At 40.5% G+C, this 20,072-nt stretch overlaps 1 protein-coding gene across 5 annotated transcripts in view; it reads left to right on the top strand.

Moving 5' to 3' along the window:
* The window catches only part of ZBTB38 (zinc finger and BTB domain containing 38), a 43,322-nt gene extending 23,701 nt beyond the window's left edge, over positions 1-19,621 (top strand). For 4 of the 5 annotated variants that reach the window (XM_030576081.1, XM_030576083.1, XM_030576078.1 and 1 more), the window contains one exon: positions 10,641-19,621. In XM_030576081.1, coding sequence (XP_030431941.1) covers positions 10,641-14,222 — 3,582 coding nt within the window. In that variant the 3' untranslated portion in view covers positions 14,223-19,621. Of the gene's footprint in view, positions 1-3,787; positions 3,835-10,640 lie in introns of those variants that run through there. The other variant, XM_030576084.1, reaches the window with a different exon arrangement.
* Positions 19,622-20,072: the final 451 nt, after the last annotated feature.

The following is a 20,072-nucleotide window of genomic DNA, read 5'->3' as shown; positions in this document are numbered from 1 at the left end:
GCATTTTCCTTCTGCATACTTAAGTTCCAAAGCTGTATTAAGTCAATGTTCATTGTAAACTTTTGAAAGAACAACCATAGCATTTTGTTCAGCTATGATCATTTCAGAATAACCTCCATTCTCACATCAGGAATCAGCATTCAAAAACCAGTTGGAGAACACTTCAACCTCTCTGGTCACTTAGGGCTTGTCTACATCAGAAAGTTGCAGCGCTGGTGAGGGAGTTACAGCGCTGCAACTTTGAAGGTGTACACATCTGCAGGGCATCACCAGCGCTGCAACTCCCTGTTTGCAGTGCTGGCCGTACTCCCGTTTTGTCTCGGGTGTAGAGGATCCAGCGCTGGTGATCCAGCGCTGGTAATCCAATGTAAACACTTACCAGCGCTTTTCTTGACCTCCGTGGAAGGAGGAAGCCTCTGGTAATCAAGCTGGTCTCCTTCCCCAGCTTGCTCTCGCGTTCCCGGAACCCCGAGCAAGCAGGTCTCCTTCCCTGCGGTTTGCAGGGTGGCTCCGGGAACGAGAGAGCAAACCGCGGCGAAGCGGGTCTCCTTTCCCGGTTTGCTCTCTAGTTCCCGGAGCCCCGAGCAAGCAGGTCTCCTTCCCTGCGGTTTGCTGGGTGGCTCCGGGAACGCGAGAGCAAACCGGGAAAGGAGACCAGCTTCGCCGCGGTTTGCTCTCCCGTTCCCCGAGCAAGCAGGTCTCCTTCCCTGCGGTTTGCAGGGTGGCTCCGGGAACGCGAGAGCAAACCGGGAAAGGAGACCAGCTTCGCCGCGGTTTGCTCTCCCGTTCCCCGAGCAAGCAGGTCTCCTTCCCTGCGGTTTACAGGGGGTTCGGGAACGCGAGAGCAAACCGCGGCGAAGCGGGTCTCCTTTCCCGGTTTGCTCTCTAGTTCCCGGAGCCCCGAGCAAGCAGGTCTCCTTCCCTGCGGTTTGCAGAGGGGTTCGGGGAACGCGAGAGCAAACCGCGGCGAAGCTGGTCTCCTTTCCCGGTTTGCTCTCCCGTTCCCCGAACCCCCCCTTGAAGCCGCCCAACAGCGCTGCAGTGTGGCCACATCTAACACCACTTGCAGCGCTGGTTGCTGTAAGTGTGGCCACTCTGCAGCGCTGGCCCTATACAGCTGTACTAATACAGCTGTAACTACCAGCGCTGCAAAATTTTAGATGTAGACATGGCCTGAGTAACAGATTTAAAGGTGGCAATTTTGCAACAGAAAAGCTTCAAAAACAGACTCCAATGAGAAACTGCTGAACTTGAATTACTATGCAAACTAGATATCATCTACTTAGGTTTAAATAGATACTGGGAGTGGCTGAGCCATTACACACATTGAATCTATTTCCCCATGTTGAGTATCCTCACACCTTCTTGTCAAACTGTCTCAAATGGGCTATCTTGATTATCACTACAGATGTTTTTTTTCTCCTGCTGATAATAGCTTATCTTAATGAATTAGCCTTTTAGAGTGGGCAACTCCCACCTTTTCATGTTCTCTGTATGTGTATATATCTCCTCACTATATGTTCCAGTCTATGCATCTGATGAAGTGGGCTGTAGCCCACGAAAGCTTATGCTCAAATAAATTTGTTAGTTTCTAAGGTGCCACAAGTACTCCTGTTCTTTTTGCGGATACAGACTAACATGGTTGCTACTCTGAAACAAATCATTCCTGATGTGTTCAAATTCTATTTTTTAAATACAGTAGAACCTCAGAATTATGATCATTTATGATAGGGATTATATGAGGAGGTTGCCTGTCTTAGCAGGGAACTGAACTCAATGACTTAGGATGTTCCATTCTATGTTCTTATTAGAGTCTCAAGGACATGGGACCATAAAAAATTTGAACTAGTCCCTTTGGGTCAGACTTTTGACCAATGAGCCAAGAAACCCACCATGTCTATGGAGTTTACCTATGATTTGGACCACAATCTATAATCAAAATTACAAGTTCTGTCTAAAGCTCTATAATGAAGAAGAGCAGATGCTCAAACAGTAGTACCTCAAATTGGCTTGCAACATGAGTAATTCCTATAGAGCAGGGGTAGGCAACCTATGGCACGAGTGCCAAAGTTGGCACACAAGCTGATTTTCAGTGGCACTCACACTGCCCAGGTCCTAGCCTCCAGTCCGGGGGGCCTCTGCATTTTAATATAAGTTTAAATGAAGCTTCTTAAAGATTTTAAAAACCTTATTTACTTTACATATAACAAAAGTTTAGTTATATATTATAGTCTTCTAGAAAGAGACCTTCTAAAAACATTAAAATGTATTTCTGGCATGCAAAACCTTAAATTAGACTGAATAAATGAAGGCTCGGCACACCACTTCTGAAAGGTTGCTGACCTCTGCTATAGAGAGTGTGTAACTGTGTAGCCCGTCAAGAGTTCTTCATTATTTGCTTTCACAACCTTAGTGTGGATCCCTTGGAAACTATAGGCCTGATTGCTTACTCCCTTGCACCTTGCATTCTCATGTACACCTTTTACAAAGTGGGTGTAGAATGCTACCACCAGTGTAAAGTGAGTAGAGAATTCTGTTAGGGTAGCATTTAACACTCACTTTGCACAGTTATAGATGACTATGCAGGGTGCCAGGCAGTGGAGAATCAATACTTGTGTACAGGCAAACAGATGCACTGACTTCCGTAGTTCCCGGGGGGGGGGAAGGAAGGGGTTGTGCTCAGCCCCCTACTCCACCCCAGGCCCTGCCTCCACTTCTTCCCCCAAGACCCCACCCCCTCCCTATTCCATCATCTCCTGCTCGCTTCTTTCTGCCCCTGCTACTCCCCCACAAGTGCCTCCTGAACCACTGATGGGAAGTACTGGGAGGGAGATGGAAGACCTGATTGACAGGGTCCATAGGTGTGTGGGAGGGTTGAGGGGGAAGGGAAGGAGCTGATCTGCAGGGCTGCCAGTGGGTGCTGAACACCCACTGTTTTTTTTTCTCGTGAGTGCTTCAGCCCCAGAGCACCCATGGAGTCAGCGCCTATGCAGGCAAACTCTTTTGGGATTGTACTAGCCAAGACAAAGGGAAGCAAAAAGTATTATATGTGAAAAACAGCTTGCTCCATATTGGAGTTTTTTCATGTAGTTTTTCAGATGGTGTAGAGTATAGTACAAGAGTAATGCCCAAATAACAAATCATAACTTCTCCTTTCTCCAAAGAAGCTATGCAAAGAGGTATTGTACTAAGCAGAGTGCAACATCCATGATTCAGAGACTACAAAGGCTTGTAATCTGTGTGCATGCAGCTACAAGTCTAAATTGTATTTTCCCCTAAAGATGGTATGCTGAAGTAACTGGCTGAAGAATCAGCCAATCTTTCTATTACGAACATTTCAGTTCACTTATTATGGACTTTGTGTATAAATTAATTTTAGTGTAGAAATAGCCATCTGATGTACTTAGCAACAGTGCGTCAGATGATCTGTCCTTTCAAACTAACGCTAACTATGCTATTACAAAGAATGATTAAAAAAAAATTCTGGCAAGCTTCTCTTACCTTGGTCACTGGGAGTAGAGTTGACAGTATTTTTTTCTTACACAGAAAGTAAAACAATAGCTTCTTTTGTGAGATCTTGTTTTTGACATTTAATGCTTGTGTTTCTAATACCATATCACATGAGCTAGCCTGATGTAATGTCAGCAATTGTCTATGAAAAAATAATTGTTAGTACAATATCTCTATGGGATTGTGGCTGCTTGCCTGAAGGAACATATTTTTATCAGTACTCTCTATGTAGAAGATAGTCTCATGTACTAGAAACTAATTTTGTCTGGGTTTTCGGATAGCGGGCCAAAAGAAGTAGCAGTCTTAAACTAAAACAAATTACAGGTCAGTATTCTAATTAAAGTGAATTAATGTTTAATATTTCTTATTATAATCTATGCAAATTTAATGAAAAACGATATAATGCAACATCATTTAAAATGTATATGCATGAAGGTGTGAACTAGATTCTCAGCTTGTACAAGTGGGCATCTCTCCATTGACTTCCATCTTTCACCGGCAGAGCATCTGGGCCAGCCACAATCAATTTGACTTTCTTAGGGCACTGTTGCTCAATACCCTGCTTATGTGCAGATGTAGTATTTTATCTCGCAGTATATACTACTACTATCATTTCTGTAATTGATTCATTACATACAGATGCTCCCCAATTTACACAAGCATTCTGTTCTGGAATGCCTTGCATAACTCAAATTTTGCATAAGTCGGAAACGTATCTCTGACCATTACGCAAAAAAAAACCCCCCAAACCTCCAAACTCCTATTTCTAGTTTATGGAACTTTTTCGGTAACTCAGATTTGCATATGTTGGGTTTACGTAACTTGGGGAGCGTCTGTATATTATTTGCTATGTGAACCATAACTTTGAATTTCTTGTGTTCTGTGCATTTTAAATTCTCAACTGTGCACAACTCTTGTGCATCAAATAGCTAAAACTTCCCTATACAAACAGGAGCCCCGAGCCAGATTGTAAAAATAAGTGATTTTATTCTCAAGCTCCACTTGTGATATCAAAATAAAAATGTCTCTCTCAATATATCGTGCATATTGTCATAAAAGGGATTGTCTTTCATATCTGCTTTGATTAGCAGTGAAGTAATTAAAGTTCCCTTTTTAAAATTGTCATTAGAGTTCAGAGCTAATGCTGCAGTGAGGGGAATGGGGTAATTCACACCTCTTTCAGAACTTTTGCTTTAGGCTGGCCATAGATTCCAGAAGACCTCACTCTATTGATATATATTTGATTTTTGGAGATAGTCTTTCTGACTATAGGGCTAGTGGCTTAAATTTTTTAAACTGAAAGCTTACATTTAGCACACAAGTTGCTGCAGAAAACAGTACTGGCTCACCCACCACATAGTGTTATAATTTGACCCTGATTACAAATCATAAAAGTGTCCATATTTAGTCACTCTCTTTTGGATCCATTGTAGTTTAAACTGATGAAGTGTCATAAATTAGTATCACGGCTGGCCATGAGGTGAACTGAGGCGGCCGCCTCAGGTGCCAGACTGTGGGGTGGGGGGCACTACGACCCAGAGTGTAGAACAAAGGTTCCTTAACTCAGGTTCGTGAACCCCTGGGGGTTCATGAAATGTTACAAGGGGTTCTCGGGAAAAAATTCCCTAATGGCGAACAGAGCTGTCACTAGGGACCCCGGGCAGCTCGGGGCCAGCAGCCTGGAGCCCCTGGACTTCCAAGAGCTAAGCAGATCAAAGCAAGCATATCTATCACACTGAGGAGATTTAAACTTCAAGACTCCTTATAAGTAATGGAAAGGGAGGTGGATATTTTTTGCTGTTTTTAAAATTAAATAGGCAGTATTGTTTTTAAAATTATTATGAAGAACAAGTTTAAGCTTTGTTCTAACGTGCGTTGCTTGCCTGGACTGCTCAAGACCTGAATGCTTGTGTAGGAGGAACTCTTGGAGTTGACTTCTTAAGTACCTTCATGCTGTGTCACATCTGATACTCCTCAATGAAACATAGGAGCCTTGTCTTATAACAGGCTTATTCAAAGTGATACAAGCTACGAATGTGAGATCTTGGAAGAGTGCTGCTGTTTTCATAATGTAATAAAAATACTGTAATGATAAATGTTAATTAATAATAAATAGTATGTAATAAGCATGTCATAAAAACAAATTTTATATTTCCAAGATCACTGCTTTTATAGCTTATACTCAGGTAAAGGAGAAAATCCCTGGAAATATTCATTTTTAGGAGGGGGTTCGTGAGACTTGACATTTTAGTGAAAGGGGTTCACAGATTGTTAAAGTTTGGGAACCACCGGTGCAGAAAATTGTGTCTGTTGCTGGTGCATATGTATTCTCTCTGCTCTAGATGCACAGAGATGATAGAGTGTTGTGCTGGACAAAGGGGGGCACAAGAGACATAACAGGCAGGCAGGAGAAAAGGTGAGAGGGAATAACAGAAAGCAGCAGAAGTTGCAGGGAGAGAGAGGAGGAGGAGCCTCTTATGTAACTCTCTAGCACCCCCAGGAGCCTGGACTGATTAACACCAGCTTCTCAGGGAGCTTCCTGTTTCCTACTGCTTCCCTGAACCCACTTGAGGAGAACAGGCAGTCAACTGAAGTAGCAGGAGCCAGTTAGGCCCCTAAGACGCTGATATCTTCCCTCATTCAGGCAGGGGCACCCAGAGGATTCAGGAGGCCTGGGGTCTTCAGCGGTGGGGGGCCCCCACTGCCGAATTGCCACAAAAGACCCGGCACTTCAGTGGCGGGTCCCAGGGCGGAAGGATCTCCCGCCGCCGAATTGCCGACAGTGATCTGGAGCGGAAGAAGCTCCGGGGGCCTGGGCCCTGCGACAGTTTTCTGGGGCCCCCGAAGCGAGTGAAGGACCCCACTCCAGGGGCCCCAAAAAACTCTCGTAGGGGCCCCTGTGGGGCCTGGGACAAATTGCCTCTCTTCCCCCCCCCCACCCCCCGGGTGGCCCTGCACTCAGGCCCTGCTATCAGCTTGCTTATTTGTCCCCTTCAATTGAGTGTTGAGAGCCACTATAGCTGGCACAGAACAGCAGTCATGAGTGAAAGAAGAAAATGCCCCTCTAGGGCAGCATTCAGAAAAAAAGCAAACAAGCAAAAGAAGCTTTTCTATCTAAGCAGGAAGGAGCTCTCCTGAGATACATAGACATAAATGTTCACGATGAGCCTTCTGGCCCCAGTGAGGATGTGAGTGGTGAGGAGATGCCTGATCTTCCAGTTAGTCAGAGTGCAGATGACCTGGCAGCTACTGCAGCATACATATCTCCATCTCAAATGGATGTAACTATGCACATTCCTGAAGTGTAGATCAGAGAAGAGTGTGGTGGAGGCACAAGAAACAGCTGCTTCTAAGTTTAGTTCCTTAAGTCTAGATGATCCAGGACTGTGGACCCACTTGAGCAGTAGCCTGAGGGACTTCCTTGTACTGCATGGGCCACAGCAAATGAAAAACTTCATGTTCCCCAAAGACAATGAAAATAGAAGTTTCCATCCAACACATTGCTGGTGTGAAATCCCCAATGGTGACGAAGTGGAGAAACCATGGCTTATGTACTCAAAAACCCAGAATGCTGCATACTTTTTTTGTTGCAAACTCTTCCAGTCTAATGTTCCAGCCACATTGGGTTCAACAGGAACAAAGGACTGGAAAAATCAGGCTAGAAATCTAGCATGTCATGAGAAGGTAGCAAATCACCAGAGAGCATTCCATTGGTGGAAAGAGCTTGAGATGAGACTAAGGTTAAAGGCCACCATAGATGATCTGCATCAAGAGAAGATTGCATCAGAGTCTCTTCATTGGCAAAATGTTCTGAAAAGGCTCACTGCCATTGTGAGAATGCTTGCTACCCAAAACCTAGCATTGTGCGGCATTTCAGATCAGCTGTATGTGCCAAACAATGGAAACTTCCTTAAAATTGTGGATCTGATGGCTGAGTTTGATGCTGTACTCCAGGAGCATCTAAGAAGGGTCACCACCCAAGAAATGTACATACACCACTACCTTAGAAAAACAATTCAAAATGAGATTATACAGTTACTGGCAACAAAAGTCAAACAGAAGATTGTGGCAGATCTGAAGTCAGCAAGATATTACTCTGTTATTCTGGACTGCACACCTGACATCAGCCATATGGAACAAATGACTTTAATGTTGCGTTTTGTAACAACAACAGAACCTAGTGAAAATGTCCCTGCAACGGTGACTGTCAGAGAGCATTTTCTAGAATTTATTGACATTGATGATACTACAGGAGCTGGTATGACAAATGTGCTTCTTAAAAAGCTGAAAGATATGGGAATAGCAATAGCTGACATGAGAGATCAGAGTTATGATAATGGTGCCAAAATGAGAGGAAAGAACAGAGCTGTGCAGACACGGATCCAAAAGTTAAATCCTCTAGCTTTTTTTGTCCCATGCAGTTCTCGTTCATTGAACTTGGTGGTCAGTGATGCAGCATCAGATTATAGTGAGGCTGCTGAATTTTTTATTGTAATTCAAAGCATCTATGTATTTTTCTCTGCATCAACTCATCGATGGCAAATTTTGAAGAAACATTTGGGAACATCCTCTCTGACACTGAAACCACTAAGTGCCACACAATGGGAAAGTCGAGTGGAGGCAATAAAGCTTATCAAACACCAAATTGGGAAGATAATGGCAACTATGGTATCATCTATTTCCTGCAGCTCAAGGAACACAGCAGTATATTTGAAATATTGTATGATATTCCAAAACTCCTCACTGTACCTGAAGAAGACCTACACCAGCAATGCAGGGCACTAGAGACAGTGTTGACACATGATGACATGCGTGATATTGATGCGAGTGATTAGGTGATGAACTGAAAGCCCTTTCAAGATACATTAAAGCAGGATCAACTCCAAAGGCTGTTCTGGAACATATGTGCAAAATTAGATGACTATCCTCTTTCCAAATGCTTTTGTTGCTCTGCGCATACTTCTAACACTTCCTGTAACAGTTGCCGGTGGAGAACGCAGCTTCTCCAAGCTGAAGGTAATAAAAACACATCTATGCTCCACAATGACACAGGAGAGGCTGGTCGGCCTTGCAACCATCTCAGTAGAGCATGAGCTGGCCCAGACTGTGGACCTTCAGGAAGCAGTTCAAATCTTTGCTACCAAGAAGGCACGGAAAGCACCACTTTGATTATTCAAACAGATAAAAATGCCAGTGTTTACTATGAGGACAAGAAAAGTTACATTTGCTGTTCAGGCATTTCAAAGTTAAGTGTTACTTAAAATTTTTGAACAAGGCATTTTAAGTTGTTAGTTCTCCTTTATTGGGGTACGTAGCAGAGCAGTACCATGAGAGGAGTTGAACAGGAAGAAGGCAGAATTGAGTCCTTTCAAAGTTTTGGCCCAAGCGAGGGGTTTGGGGGCATCATTTGATTTCCCTGCCTCGGGTGCCAAAATGTTGTGGACTGGCCCTGATTAGTAATCTTGCAGATCTTTGGCTCTGGTGATTGCTAACTGAATATGGGAATGTTACTTCTTACTCTGATGACTTGAAAGCAGAGCTTAAAGTAGGGAGGAAAAAAAGGGGATTCATGTTATGCTGCAGAACAGTTCTAAATTTGAACAGAATCCAGTATTTGGTAAAAATCAGAGAGATTTCTGTAGCATATATTCAGTCAGTTCCACCCATTAACCGTTTTCTCTTTTCCTTATTTTATTTCCATTAATTCATTCTGAGAATCTTAGCATCCTTCCTTCTTACTGAAGTGAAACATAAAACTTTATATAATAGTGCCTTGCTGGTCTGAACACTTTGTAATCCTCAATAAAATAAAATGGAGGCATTTTAATATCACTCAGCAAACATTAAACAGCAGAATATTGTAATGAGCTCTCATTATTGGTATGATTTAAAAAAAAAAGTCAAGCATAGTTATTAGGATACTGTGAACTGCTATTACAACAAACCCCCAAAACGACAAAATAAATAAAATACATTTTGTTATCATTACCCTGGATTTTTATTATTGTATTTTTAATTCACAAAATTCAGTAATTCACAATGAAACGTCCAGTCATTATTAATGAGGTTCTATCTAATAATGCCCAACAACTAATTTAAATATTAATTTTAATGAATTATATAAAATAATTCTTATAGAAAAGAACATCTGTTTGATGTTAAAATTATGATTTATGTGTTTTATCATTTAGTTTTTAAAACAGTATTTTGTCATTGGAGCTTTTTAATTTTTGGAACCTCTAATTTTTCTATAATTTTTTTATTAATGCGATCAAATGTTAAATGTGATTACACAGTCCTGGAGCTCTAAGTCCTCTGTTATCCATGGAACAGATATACAATATGGGTAGCAGCAGTTCAAGTTTCCTCACACTGCCACATCAGTATGTCTCAACCCTGACCTTGGAGGGACCATCTCTAGGGTTGAGTTCAGTTTCTTTGTTCATTCAGGCTAAACTTCATCAATTGCACCACTGACCATTCAGAGAGATGGAGTCTGATTTTAAATACTGGATATCAGCCAGATTGCAAATATAAAGAATTGATCTGGCTATAGAGGAACAAGAGAGCTGCTTTTTCTCCTATCCCTGCTACTGAGGAGCTGCCAGAGTTCCTCCATCTCTAATCTGTTTGTAAATATTATTTAAAGATTTGTGTAGACCTTGAATGAAACATTATGACAGAACATACTTTGAATATATAACTTACAATGTATGTAAATGCATTTGAGTTACAAATGAATGTTATTTTCTTTAGCTCCTTGGATAATTTACCCATTTACCCATACCCTACAGAATGGGTCAACTTTTGTATGAAAATTGAGTGGGGGGTAGAGGGGACCCTTTACAATTAATTCTGAAATACAGGGCCTCACCCTGCAAACATTTACTAGTAAGAACTGTAGTTACTTCCCTGACAAGTCACCCTATTACCATCTATATTGTTTGCAGGATCAAACTCAAGTTTTTTTTACCTGAAAATGCTATTGCATAACTTCACCCTCCTTTTTTACCTGAATTCAAAACAAAACAAAACAAACCTGAAAAAAGTCCCCAATAACAGAGCTGATTTTTTGTAATAGCTTTTAAAAGCAAATTTAACTGTTAACTCTTTTTTTGTTGTTGTTGTAGATGACAGTCATGTCCCAGTCAAAGGATCTCAAGGATGACTTTCATAGTGACACGGTACTCTCCATTTTGAATGAACAGCGCATTCGGGGTATTTTATGTGATGTCACTATAATTGTGGAAGATACCAAATTTAAAGCCCACAGTAATGTACTAGCAGCTTCAAGCCTTTATTTCAAAAATATTTTTTGGAGTCATACGATCTGTATTTCTGGACATGTCCTGGAGTTAGATGATCTTAAGGCTGAAGTGTTTACTGAAATACTTAATTATATCTACAGTTCCACAGTAGTTGTTAAGAGACAGGAGACTGTAACAGACCTTGCAGCTGCAGGGAAAAAACTGGGAATATCGTTTCTGGAAGATCTTACAGACATTAATTTTTCAGATTCCCCCTGTCCGTATGCATTTTGTATAACTGAAAAAGGGGTGGTCAAAGAAGAAAAAAATGAAAAAAGACACGAAGATTCAGCTATCACAAATGGGCCAAGAATCACAAATGCTTTTTCAATTTTTGAAACTGAAAATAATAACAATTTGTTTTCTCCACTTGACTTGAGAGCAAGTTTTAAAAAGGTATCTGAGACAATTAAAGCAACCAATGTTGGCCTTGATAGGGATGATGTTGGAAAAGATGCTGAGCCAGCCAGTACGTTAGCTGAACACTCCTATGCAGTTTCTTCTGGAGGTGATGCTTTTCAAGGAACTCCTTTTTTAGAACATGACAGCAGCCCTCTGTATAAAATGAGTGAAGACCATTATGAAACTACTCAGACAACACCTCTACTTCAACCAATAAAACAAACATGTGGTACACCAAAGATGGCCTTTAAACCCCAGTGTACTAGTTTGGCTATAGCAAAAATATCAGCCCCCAAAGTAACCAATACAGAGGTTCAACAAGAAGCAGTTACAGATCAAGCGATTATTCCTTTCCCTCATGATAAGGCAGGAGACGTACTTTTTTCCACAGAAGATGAAAGTAGATCTGCTAACATCCCTGGATCTGTAGCAACTGTTATTCCACCTGTTTACAGATGTAATTGTTGTACCAGATCATTTGATGACAGAGCTTTACTCAATACCCATCTTCAGCTTCACACAAATCATCAGGAACCTTTAATATGCAAATACTGCAGCAAACAATTTGCAAATCTTAACAGACTGGAGAATCATGAACAAGTCTGCAGGAGTTCAGGCAGCATATCTGTTCAGAGTGGAAATGAACAAAAAAATTTAGATAACTATACTACTGCTGGTGAAAGAAATGGAAGCTCACATGGAAACACAGAGCCTCTGTTGTCTGAAAACAATATTACTGATTACTCCAGTGCAAACTGCACCTTGTCAGAAACAGATCATTTGGTTAAAGTTGTTGATGGGCAGATATTATATACATGCATTGTTTGCAAACGTAGCTATGTAACATTGTCTAGCCTTCGAAGACATGCAAATGTGCATTCATGGAGAAGAACTTATCCTTGCCATTACTGCAACAAAGTGTTTGCATTAGCTGAATATCGTACCAGACATGAAATCTGGCACACAGGGGAAAGGCGTTATCAGTGCATTTTCTGCCTTGAGACTTTCATGACTTATTATATACTAAAAAATCATCAGAAATCTTTCCATGCAATTGACCATCGACTTGCAGTAAATAAAAAAACACCTAATGGAGGCTTAAAGCCTAGCATGTATCCTTACAAACTTTATAGGCTTTTACCTATGAAATGCAGAAGGCTACCTTATAAGTCCTACCAGAATTCTTCGTTTGAAAATGTACAAGCAAGCAACCAAGTTAATGAAGCAACTTCTAGTACCTGCATTATTCAGAATTCTCTCAACTCTGAACTACCTTCGCTGAATTTTCAAAATAATATATTAACAAACAATACCACTATTTGCTTGAATACATCTTCATGCAATGATGCAACATCATCTATGAATATTCAGAATGTTTCACCTTGGGCAGTAGGAATGTTAAATTCTGACCTACAAAGTGACTTTTTTACTGCAGAAAAATCAGTGCCCCAAGCTGCAAAGGAACTTAGTTCTGGTTCTCAAGAGTGTGATTCCTCCATTCTGTCTTTCAGTAATATGAGTGAAAATTCAACCTCTGTTATTAACTATAGCAGCTCAGCACCCTCGGTTATAATGCACAGTAGTAGAGTCTCATCAGTAATAATGCACAGTAATGCAGTCATTTCTATGGGAAGCAGTAAGACAATATCCTCCAATAATATAGTCAGTCAGTCCATAAAAGATGACTGTAAACATGGGTCAGATAACTACGACAAAGGCATTACTAAAGCAAAATCTATTAAAGAAAAAAAGAAAACACTTCTGTACAATAGAGGAGAAACACTCGAGGAGTTAGAGTATATTACAGGATCTGGAGGTTCATCTAACAAGACTATAGATACTGTTCAAGAATCAAGTAAAACCGAAACCTACATTGCAAAGCCTGCCTTACCTGGAACATCTACTGATAGTAATGTTGCTCCCCTTTGTCAAATAACAGTAAAAATTGGGAATGAGGCTATTGTAAAAAGACATATTTTAGGATCCAAACTGTTTTATAAAAGAGGAAGGTCTAAATGTGAATCTGAACAGGACAATCAGCCTCAGGGGACTGAAACAGAGAGAAAAGAAGGAAGCCCAGCTAGGCTTTGCAGATCAGAATGTACGGAACTTACTGAAATGTGCGATGATGTAAGTGATCAGGATTCCAATGACAAACCCTGGAGACCTTATTATAATTATAAACCAAAAAAGAAATCTAAACAGCTAAGAAAAATGAGAAAAGTCAAATGGAGGAAGAATCATGGAAACAAGAACTCCAGTAGTGAAAGTGAAAATACGTGCAATAGAGAGTATGCACTTAGAAAAATTCCTGAAGAAAAGGGCATCAGTAAAGAAGGAAACACAGAAATGCCTAATCTTCATTGTGAGCTCTGTGAGCGAGAGAAATCTTCCACCGAAGAAATCCAGGAACCTATACATTGGCATGTACCTACTTCAAAGCCTTATATTTGTGAATTATGCCAAAAGCAGTTCCAGAGCCCATCCACACTAAAAATGCATATGAGATGTCATACTGGAGAAAAGCCGTATACTTGTAAAACCTGTGGTAAGTGTTTTTCAGTTCCAGGAAACCTACAGAAACATGAACGTATTCACTTGGGTGTCAAGGATTTTGTCTGTCAATATTGTAGTAAGGCATTCACTTTAAATGAAACACTCAAAATACATGAAAGAATACATACTGGAGAAAAACGCTACCACTGTCAATTCTGTTTACAGAGTTTTTTATATCTTTCTACCAAAAGGAATCATGAGCAAAGACATGTACATGAACACAATAGAAAAGGATATGCTTGTCTTCAGTGCCCCAAAATTTGCAAGACAGCAGCTGCTCTTGGAATGCACCAGAAGAAACATCTATTCAAAAGCCCAAGTCAACAGGATAGAAAAGAGTATTTGTGTAATGAAAGCTCTAAACATTTGGAAAATCAACATTTCATTGACTCAGATGGGAACGAAGTGAATAGTATACAGAGTATGACTCCAAAAGTTGTACTTTGAGTGACAGTTGTCAAAAACAAGAAAAGAGGACTGGAGAAAAATGTATAGAAGCGTGGAATGCAAAGGAAACTCCAGATTCAGGCAGGTTCGAAAAATGAAGATAAGATTTCTTCATCCAAATAACTTTCATATATTAGTACAGTATATGCAAAAAAATACACTGCAACAGAAAAGCTAGGAATATTTGCAATAGTGTAAACATAGCATTAGGGAAAATAAAAGCCTGATCCAAAATGGTTCTGCAACAGTAAACGGTTGTAATACATACACAGAAGAAAATAGTAGGTCCAGTCAAAACCTTTTTAATTGGAGTTACAAGTAACTAGCCACTGAACTGTCTTAAATGTACAATACCGTATTTGATTCTGAATCACTCTGGACATAATAAAGACCAAATATATAGGTTCAGAGTACATTCACTATGAAGAATTTGTGCTACAGAAGATGATGTGATGCATTTATACTCAAACTTTCATGGTATTGTGTTTATAAATGAAAAACAAAATTTAAAAGATCATGGCCTAATGTATACAGTATCTTAAAATTATCAGGTAAAGATAGAAAATGTTTATTGAATGTGAGTATGAAGTATAGTTCAGTTTTGGAAAACTTTTCTGTATCTCAAACCTTGGTTTATACTGTTGTATGATTATTATATTTTACATTATCTATATTCTATTTTACAATTACATTGATAAGCAGTGGGTATCTGAGTGTCAGTGAGGACTGGAAACCCTGATTCATGATACTCCTGTGGTATTCAATAAATGTTCATCTTAAATATTAAGTCTTCCAAGCTGCATTAGTCCCGGAAGGTCCAGCTATCAACTGTATGTCAGGCCAATTAATCCAAGGGCAAGTCCAGATTTATTGTTGTAGAAGCCAAATGAAACACACTCCAGCATGAAGGTCAAGGAGTTGTTGAACTGTCCAGTATAAAGACCTTGTGTAAATACATTTCCCACCTTCCAGTGGCTCTGCAACTCTTTAATTTTTGGAACCATCTCGCTTCTCATTTCGGAATGCTTAGTCCATGAGAGTTCCTCCAGCTGGAATAATTTCACACATGCCATGAGCAGGAGTTGGACTAGTTCTTGGTCTTCAAATGAGTTGGCTAAAACCAACAAATAAAAATTACCCTTTTGTTTTGCTTTTTTGAGTGGTAGGGGTGGGGAATATCTAGTTTCTTTCATCCATACGTCAATCAGGGCTTTTTAATTGCCTCTATACACTTTCATCCATACACACATTTGAGACAGTCGCCTGTGGAAATGGGGCATAGGCCAGTCTACTGTGGAGGAGGAGTGGCCTCCTGCCCTGGCAGGCTTTTTAATTTAGTGGGGATAGGGGCTTGCCCTTGCCCATGCCCACAATCCAGTTGCAGTTTCTTAGAGTATGGTGTAGTAACCATTGGGCCACATGCTGGCCCAGTTCTCTCTCTGACAACTAAATAGAGAGCTAATCATATGCTTTGGGTTGCAGCATCTTTAAGGTTCTTCCATAGATGAAGAATGTGCATCCAGGGAAGAGTACCCCCCACCAAACTTCATACCATGAGCCTGATTTCTATATATATGCTGATCAGTCTTGGTAGAGATGCAGATTGTGTTTCAGTAAGAAAGGAGCCAGTGTTCTGAGACTGTTAGAAAGGGAGTACAACTCCTTTCTGATCAAGGATTAGTCTGTGAGGCTGCATGCTCACAACCTGGCTCAGCGTTCTTCTCCGGCCAGACAGCAATCTTCTGTGGTGAACACAATTGCTGGATCCTACATGCTTCTAATCCCCTGGGTCTGATTAGAGCTGGGTTAGTGTTCCGAGCTCTGGGTCTCTGAGTTTTTCTCTCCAGGAATGTTTAATTTGTGGCAAGTTGGGGTGTGAATCTACCCTGCACTCATCACCGTGAATCTCTTGAAGTTGAAGATGATTGTCTTTCGTGGAATGTCCATTTCAAATTATCTGTGGGGCTGCTGATGGCTTGTAAGGCCTATTCTGGAGCCGCAGACTCTGCCATCTTTCCGAGCAGGGCAGGTGAACCTGGGATATTGGTTTGGGCCATCGCACAGTCTTTCTGTCGCTTCCATTTTTCTGTTACGTGTAGTTGCATCTGATTCTCAAAGTGCTGAGTTCTCTGCCTCAAGCAGTTCCTCCATTGTTGTCAATCCTGGGTTATGTGTTCCCACAAGTTGATGTCAATGTTGCATTTCCTCATATTAGCCTTGAGGATGTCCCTATAGCATTTTTTCTGCCCTCCTCTGGTGCATTTGCCTTGGTTGAATTGAGAGTAGAAGACTTGTTTTTGGCAGTCTGGAATCAGGCATCTGGACAACATAGCTTTCCCAGCAAAGTTGATGATAAATAAACATCACCTTGATGCTCGTAATATTGGCTTATGAGAGAACACTCATGTTAGAGTGTCTGTTATCCCATTTGATTCAGAGAATCTTATGCATACAGCATTGATACTTTTCCCATGCCTTACGATGTCTCCTATATGTTGTCCACATTTCAGCTTAGTAAGGTGGATGGAGATCACAACAGCTTTATAGACCATGAGTTTGGTTTTGGTTCTGATGTTGCAATCTTGAAACACCCTCTTTCTCAGAAGACTAAAAGTTTTGCTTGCACATTTGAGCCGGCATTGGATTTCTTCGTCAATATCAGCTGTCTGTGAAAGGTAGCTTCCAAGATATGGAATGTGTGCAACATTCTTTAGAGGGTTATTGTGGATCTGTATTGCTGGTGATGGGAATTGTGCACCAGGAGCTTGCTGACGGAGGACCTTTGTCTTCCGGATGTTAAGCATCAGTCCCATTTTCTGATATGCCTCAGCAAAGATGTTGATGGTCACCTGAAGATCTATTTCTGAGTGAACACACACTACAGTATTGTCAGCATAATGAAGCTCGATGACTGAAGTCAGCGATGTTTGAATTCTGGACTGGAAGCAGCTAAAGTTGAACAGCTTGCAATCCATTTGGTAGATTAGCTGCACTCCTACTAGGATCTTATCCGTGATCAAATAAAGCATCGCAGCAAGGAAGATGGAGAAGCGCCAGGAGGGTAATGACACAGTCCTGATTGACACCTGTCTTAACCTTAGAAGGAGCCATAGCAGACCCACTATGGAGGATCACTGCTTGTATGTCATCGTGAAGGAGATGAAGAATGGTGACAAATTTCAGTGGACAACCATACATCAGAAGGATTTCCCACAGTGCTTCCCTGTTAATGGAGTCAAAGGCTTCTGCCATGTATAGTGGTCTGTGGTGTTCTCTACATTTTTCCTGCAGCTGGCGAGCAGTGAAGATCATGTCATTAGTGCCTCTAGATGGTCTAAACCCACACTGAGATTCAGGAAGAATGTCTTTGGCATGAGCAAGACAACGGTTCAGGAGAAGTCTTGCAAAGATCTGTCCTGCAGTTGCTAACAGAAAGATTCCTCTATAATTTCCAGTTGGATTTATCTCCAAAATGATGCGAACAGAAAATCAGCCCAGAGACACTCAAGGATCCAATAAAGCATGATCTCTTCCACCAATGCCTCAGCAAAAATACCTCGAACTAGCATGCCACAGATTAACTGTCCATGTGGACCCTGCTGACGCATATCAGACTGCACCAATTAACTGTTAATGTGTGTCAGCAGAGTCCACATAGACGGTTAATCTGTGGCAGGCTAGTGCAGAGTAGATTCACACCCCAGCTTGCTGTGAACTAATTGTCGTGTAGACAAGCCCTAAGGTGCACTCCTAATTACAGACCCCCATGTCTGCCATTCTTCCTTGGGATGTGGGATGCTGCAGCCTGACCTGCCTTGAACCCTGAAGCCAGTGCCTCAGCACTCCCAACCCCCCAGTGGCTTATATGTGTCCCCTCAGTGTGGGAGCTCTGAGCTTCTACAAAATGGCAGGCAAGCAAAAAAATATAGGCTTAGCAAAGAAATTTCTTAAGAAAGCACTAAAGAGTTACAGCACTCTACAAAATAAACAGCCTTGAGATGCTCTCCTTTTAGCATGATCTAACCCCTTCTGTGAGCCTGAGAACTGAGCATTGTTTCAGGCGAGGCAGACACTCCTGCCTTCTCTCTTGCTCCAGCCTGGTCTTCTGGCTTGTGACAAAGGGTGGCCCCCCTCCACTTAAATACAATTGTCCCTTTTTGCCCCTTGTTCTCCAACTGGGAAATTCCATCCTATTCCCCAGTCAGGCTGCTGTGTAGCATCCAATGTGCTGTGGGGGTGGCTGGTAGTGCAGAGACTGTCAGCTGATGACCCTAGATTGCTAGATGATGGATCCTCAGCCATAGTCATCCTCCAACAGCCAGAAGCCATGAATATTCATTTGGTGACCCTTAGAACTCTATAAGGTCCTACGTTACCAAGGCTGGCAGAAGTCAGCTCAAAAGAGACATCCAGTAAGACCAGAGTTTTACAGTGAATATTGTTTTGGTGACTGGAACAAAGGATCTAATTTTGAAGAAGATAGAGAAAATACTTTTAAAAAATGGTCAAGGAAGGTAGAAGACTGTGATCAACATTTTATACCATAGGGCTGATCTGATAAGTATCCATAATACTGCATTTGTATTATCTATTCTTCATGTATTTTTATCTGTATACAGTATTATAAAATAAAGGACAGGACAAAGATTGGTGAACCTCAGCTTCATTCTACATAAAAATATGATACACTATTTGTTTAGTTATTTGGTTTTTTATTATACATTGTAAAAGAAGTGATATCTTGGGTTTGATAAAACTACACTTGAACTGATAGTGAAGTACTCAATTAAATCATGTTGTCCACTTATTTATTCTGCCAGGGATGAATTATATGAATCAATGAGCATTTTAGTTCCATAGCAGCTTTAGGTCCAGACAACTGGGATTATGAAATAAATACAATACAAATGTGATGAAATACATGGGGATATTTTCTAACTGGATTTATATGCCGATCATTCTAGACCAAAGCAAATCAGGTAGAATATTTATACAAATATTTTACAAATATTTTATATAACTATGGTTCATAAGAAAAATATTGATAGCTTATGTTAGGTTTGGTGGGATTGCATATTTTGATAAAAACACAATGACTTTATAATTCTGTGTATTCTCTACAGTTCATAGCAAAGCAATTATTAAGATGGCCATGTCATGTTTATATTTAATTGTAGGACTTTTATCACAAGTAACATGTTGAAGTAATGAATCGAGTACTAATGACCAAACTGGAATTCAAATAAGTGTAAAAGATGGAAATATTGTACAGTGTAAAAGAATGTACTTTGTTACATAATTGCATTTGAATTTTTGTTTAGAAAATACTATTAAATGCAGATATTAAGGGTTGGGGAAAAGTCTATTTTATTTTTAGAAAGAGTGATTAAAATTCTGGTTGTGTTTGATTAAAATAACCTGTTCCTATTTTTATAAGTCTCTCTATTTTTTAAAATGATTTTAATATTGACTTATTTTTATAATTTACTTGGTCAAAAGATTTGTATCTCCTGTTTTACACATTTGCTATATTTAATATTTATTTCAATACAAAAATTTTCTTAAGTCTGAAGGAATGACAACACAGTAGCTACCATATTTATAAACTCAAAATAATACCATTTTGAAAAACATTTTCTAAAGTTAATTTAATTTGATGTTTTGTAAAAGGTGGACAGCCTTGGATACAGAAATACTTAGTTTATGCACAGAAACCAAGCTGGGCAGCAGTACTGCAAGCTTCCCCACAACGTCAAAACTGTTGTACAGGTCCTCCTCCATAAGTTAAAAAGCATAATTCAGTCTCCATCCTCAGTTCCAAGCCAATTGGGATGATAGCTTTTGTGATAT

The sequence above is a fragment of the Gopherus evgoodei genome, chromosome 9 (genome assembly GCF_007399415.2).
Source record: "Gopherus evgoodei ecotype Sinaloan lineage chromosome 9, rGopEvg1_v1.p, whole genome shotgun sequence".
NCBI lineage: Eukaryota > Metazoa > Chordata > Testudines > Testudinidae > Gopherus > Gopherus evgoodei.
This window is presented reverse-complemented; position numbering and strand designations above follow the sequence as displayed.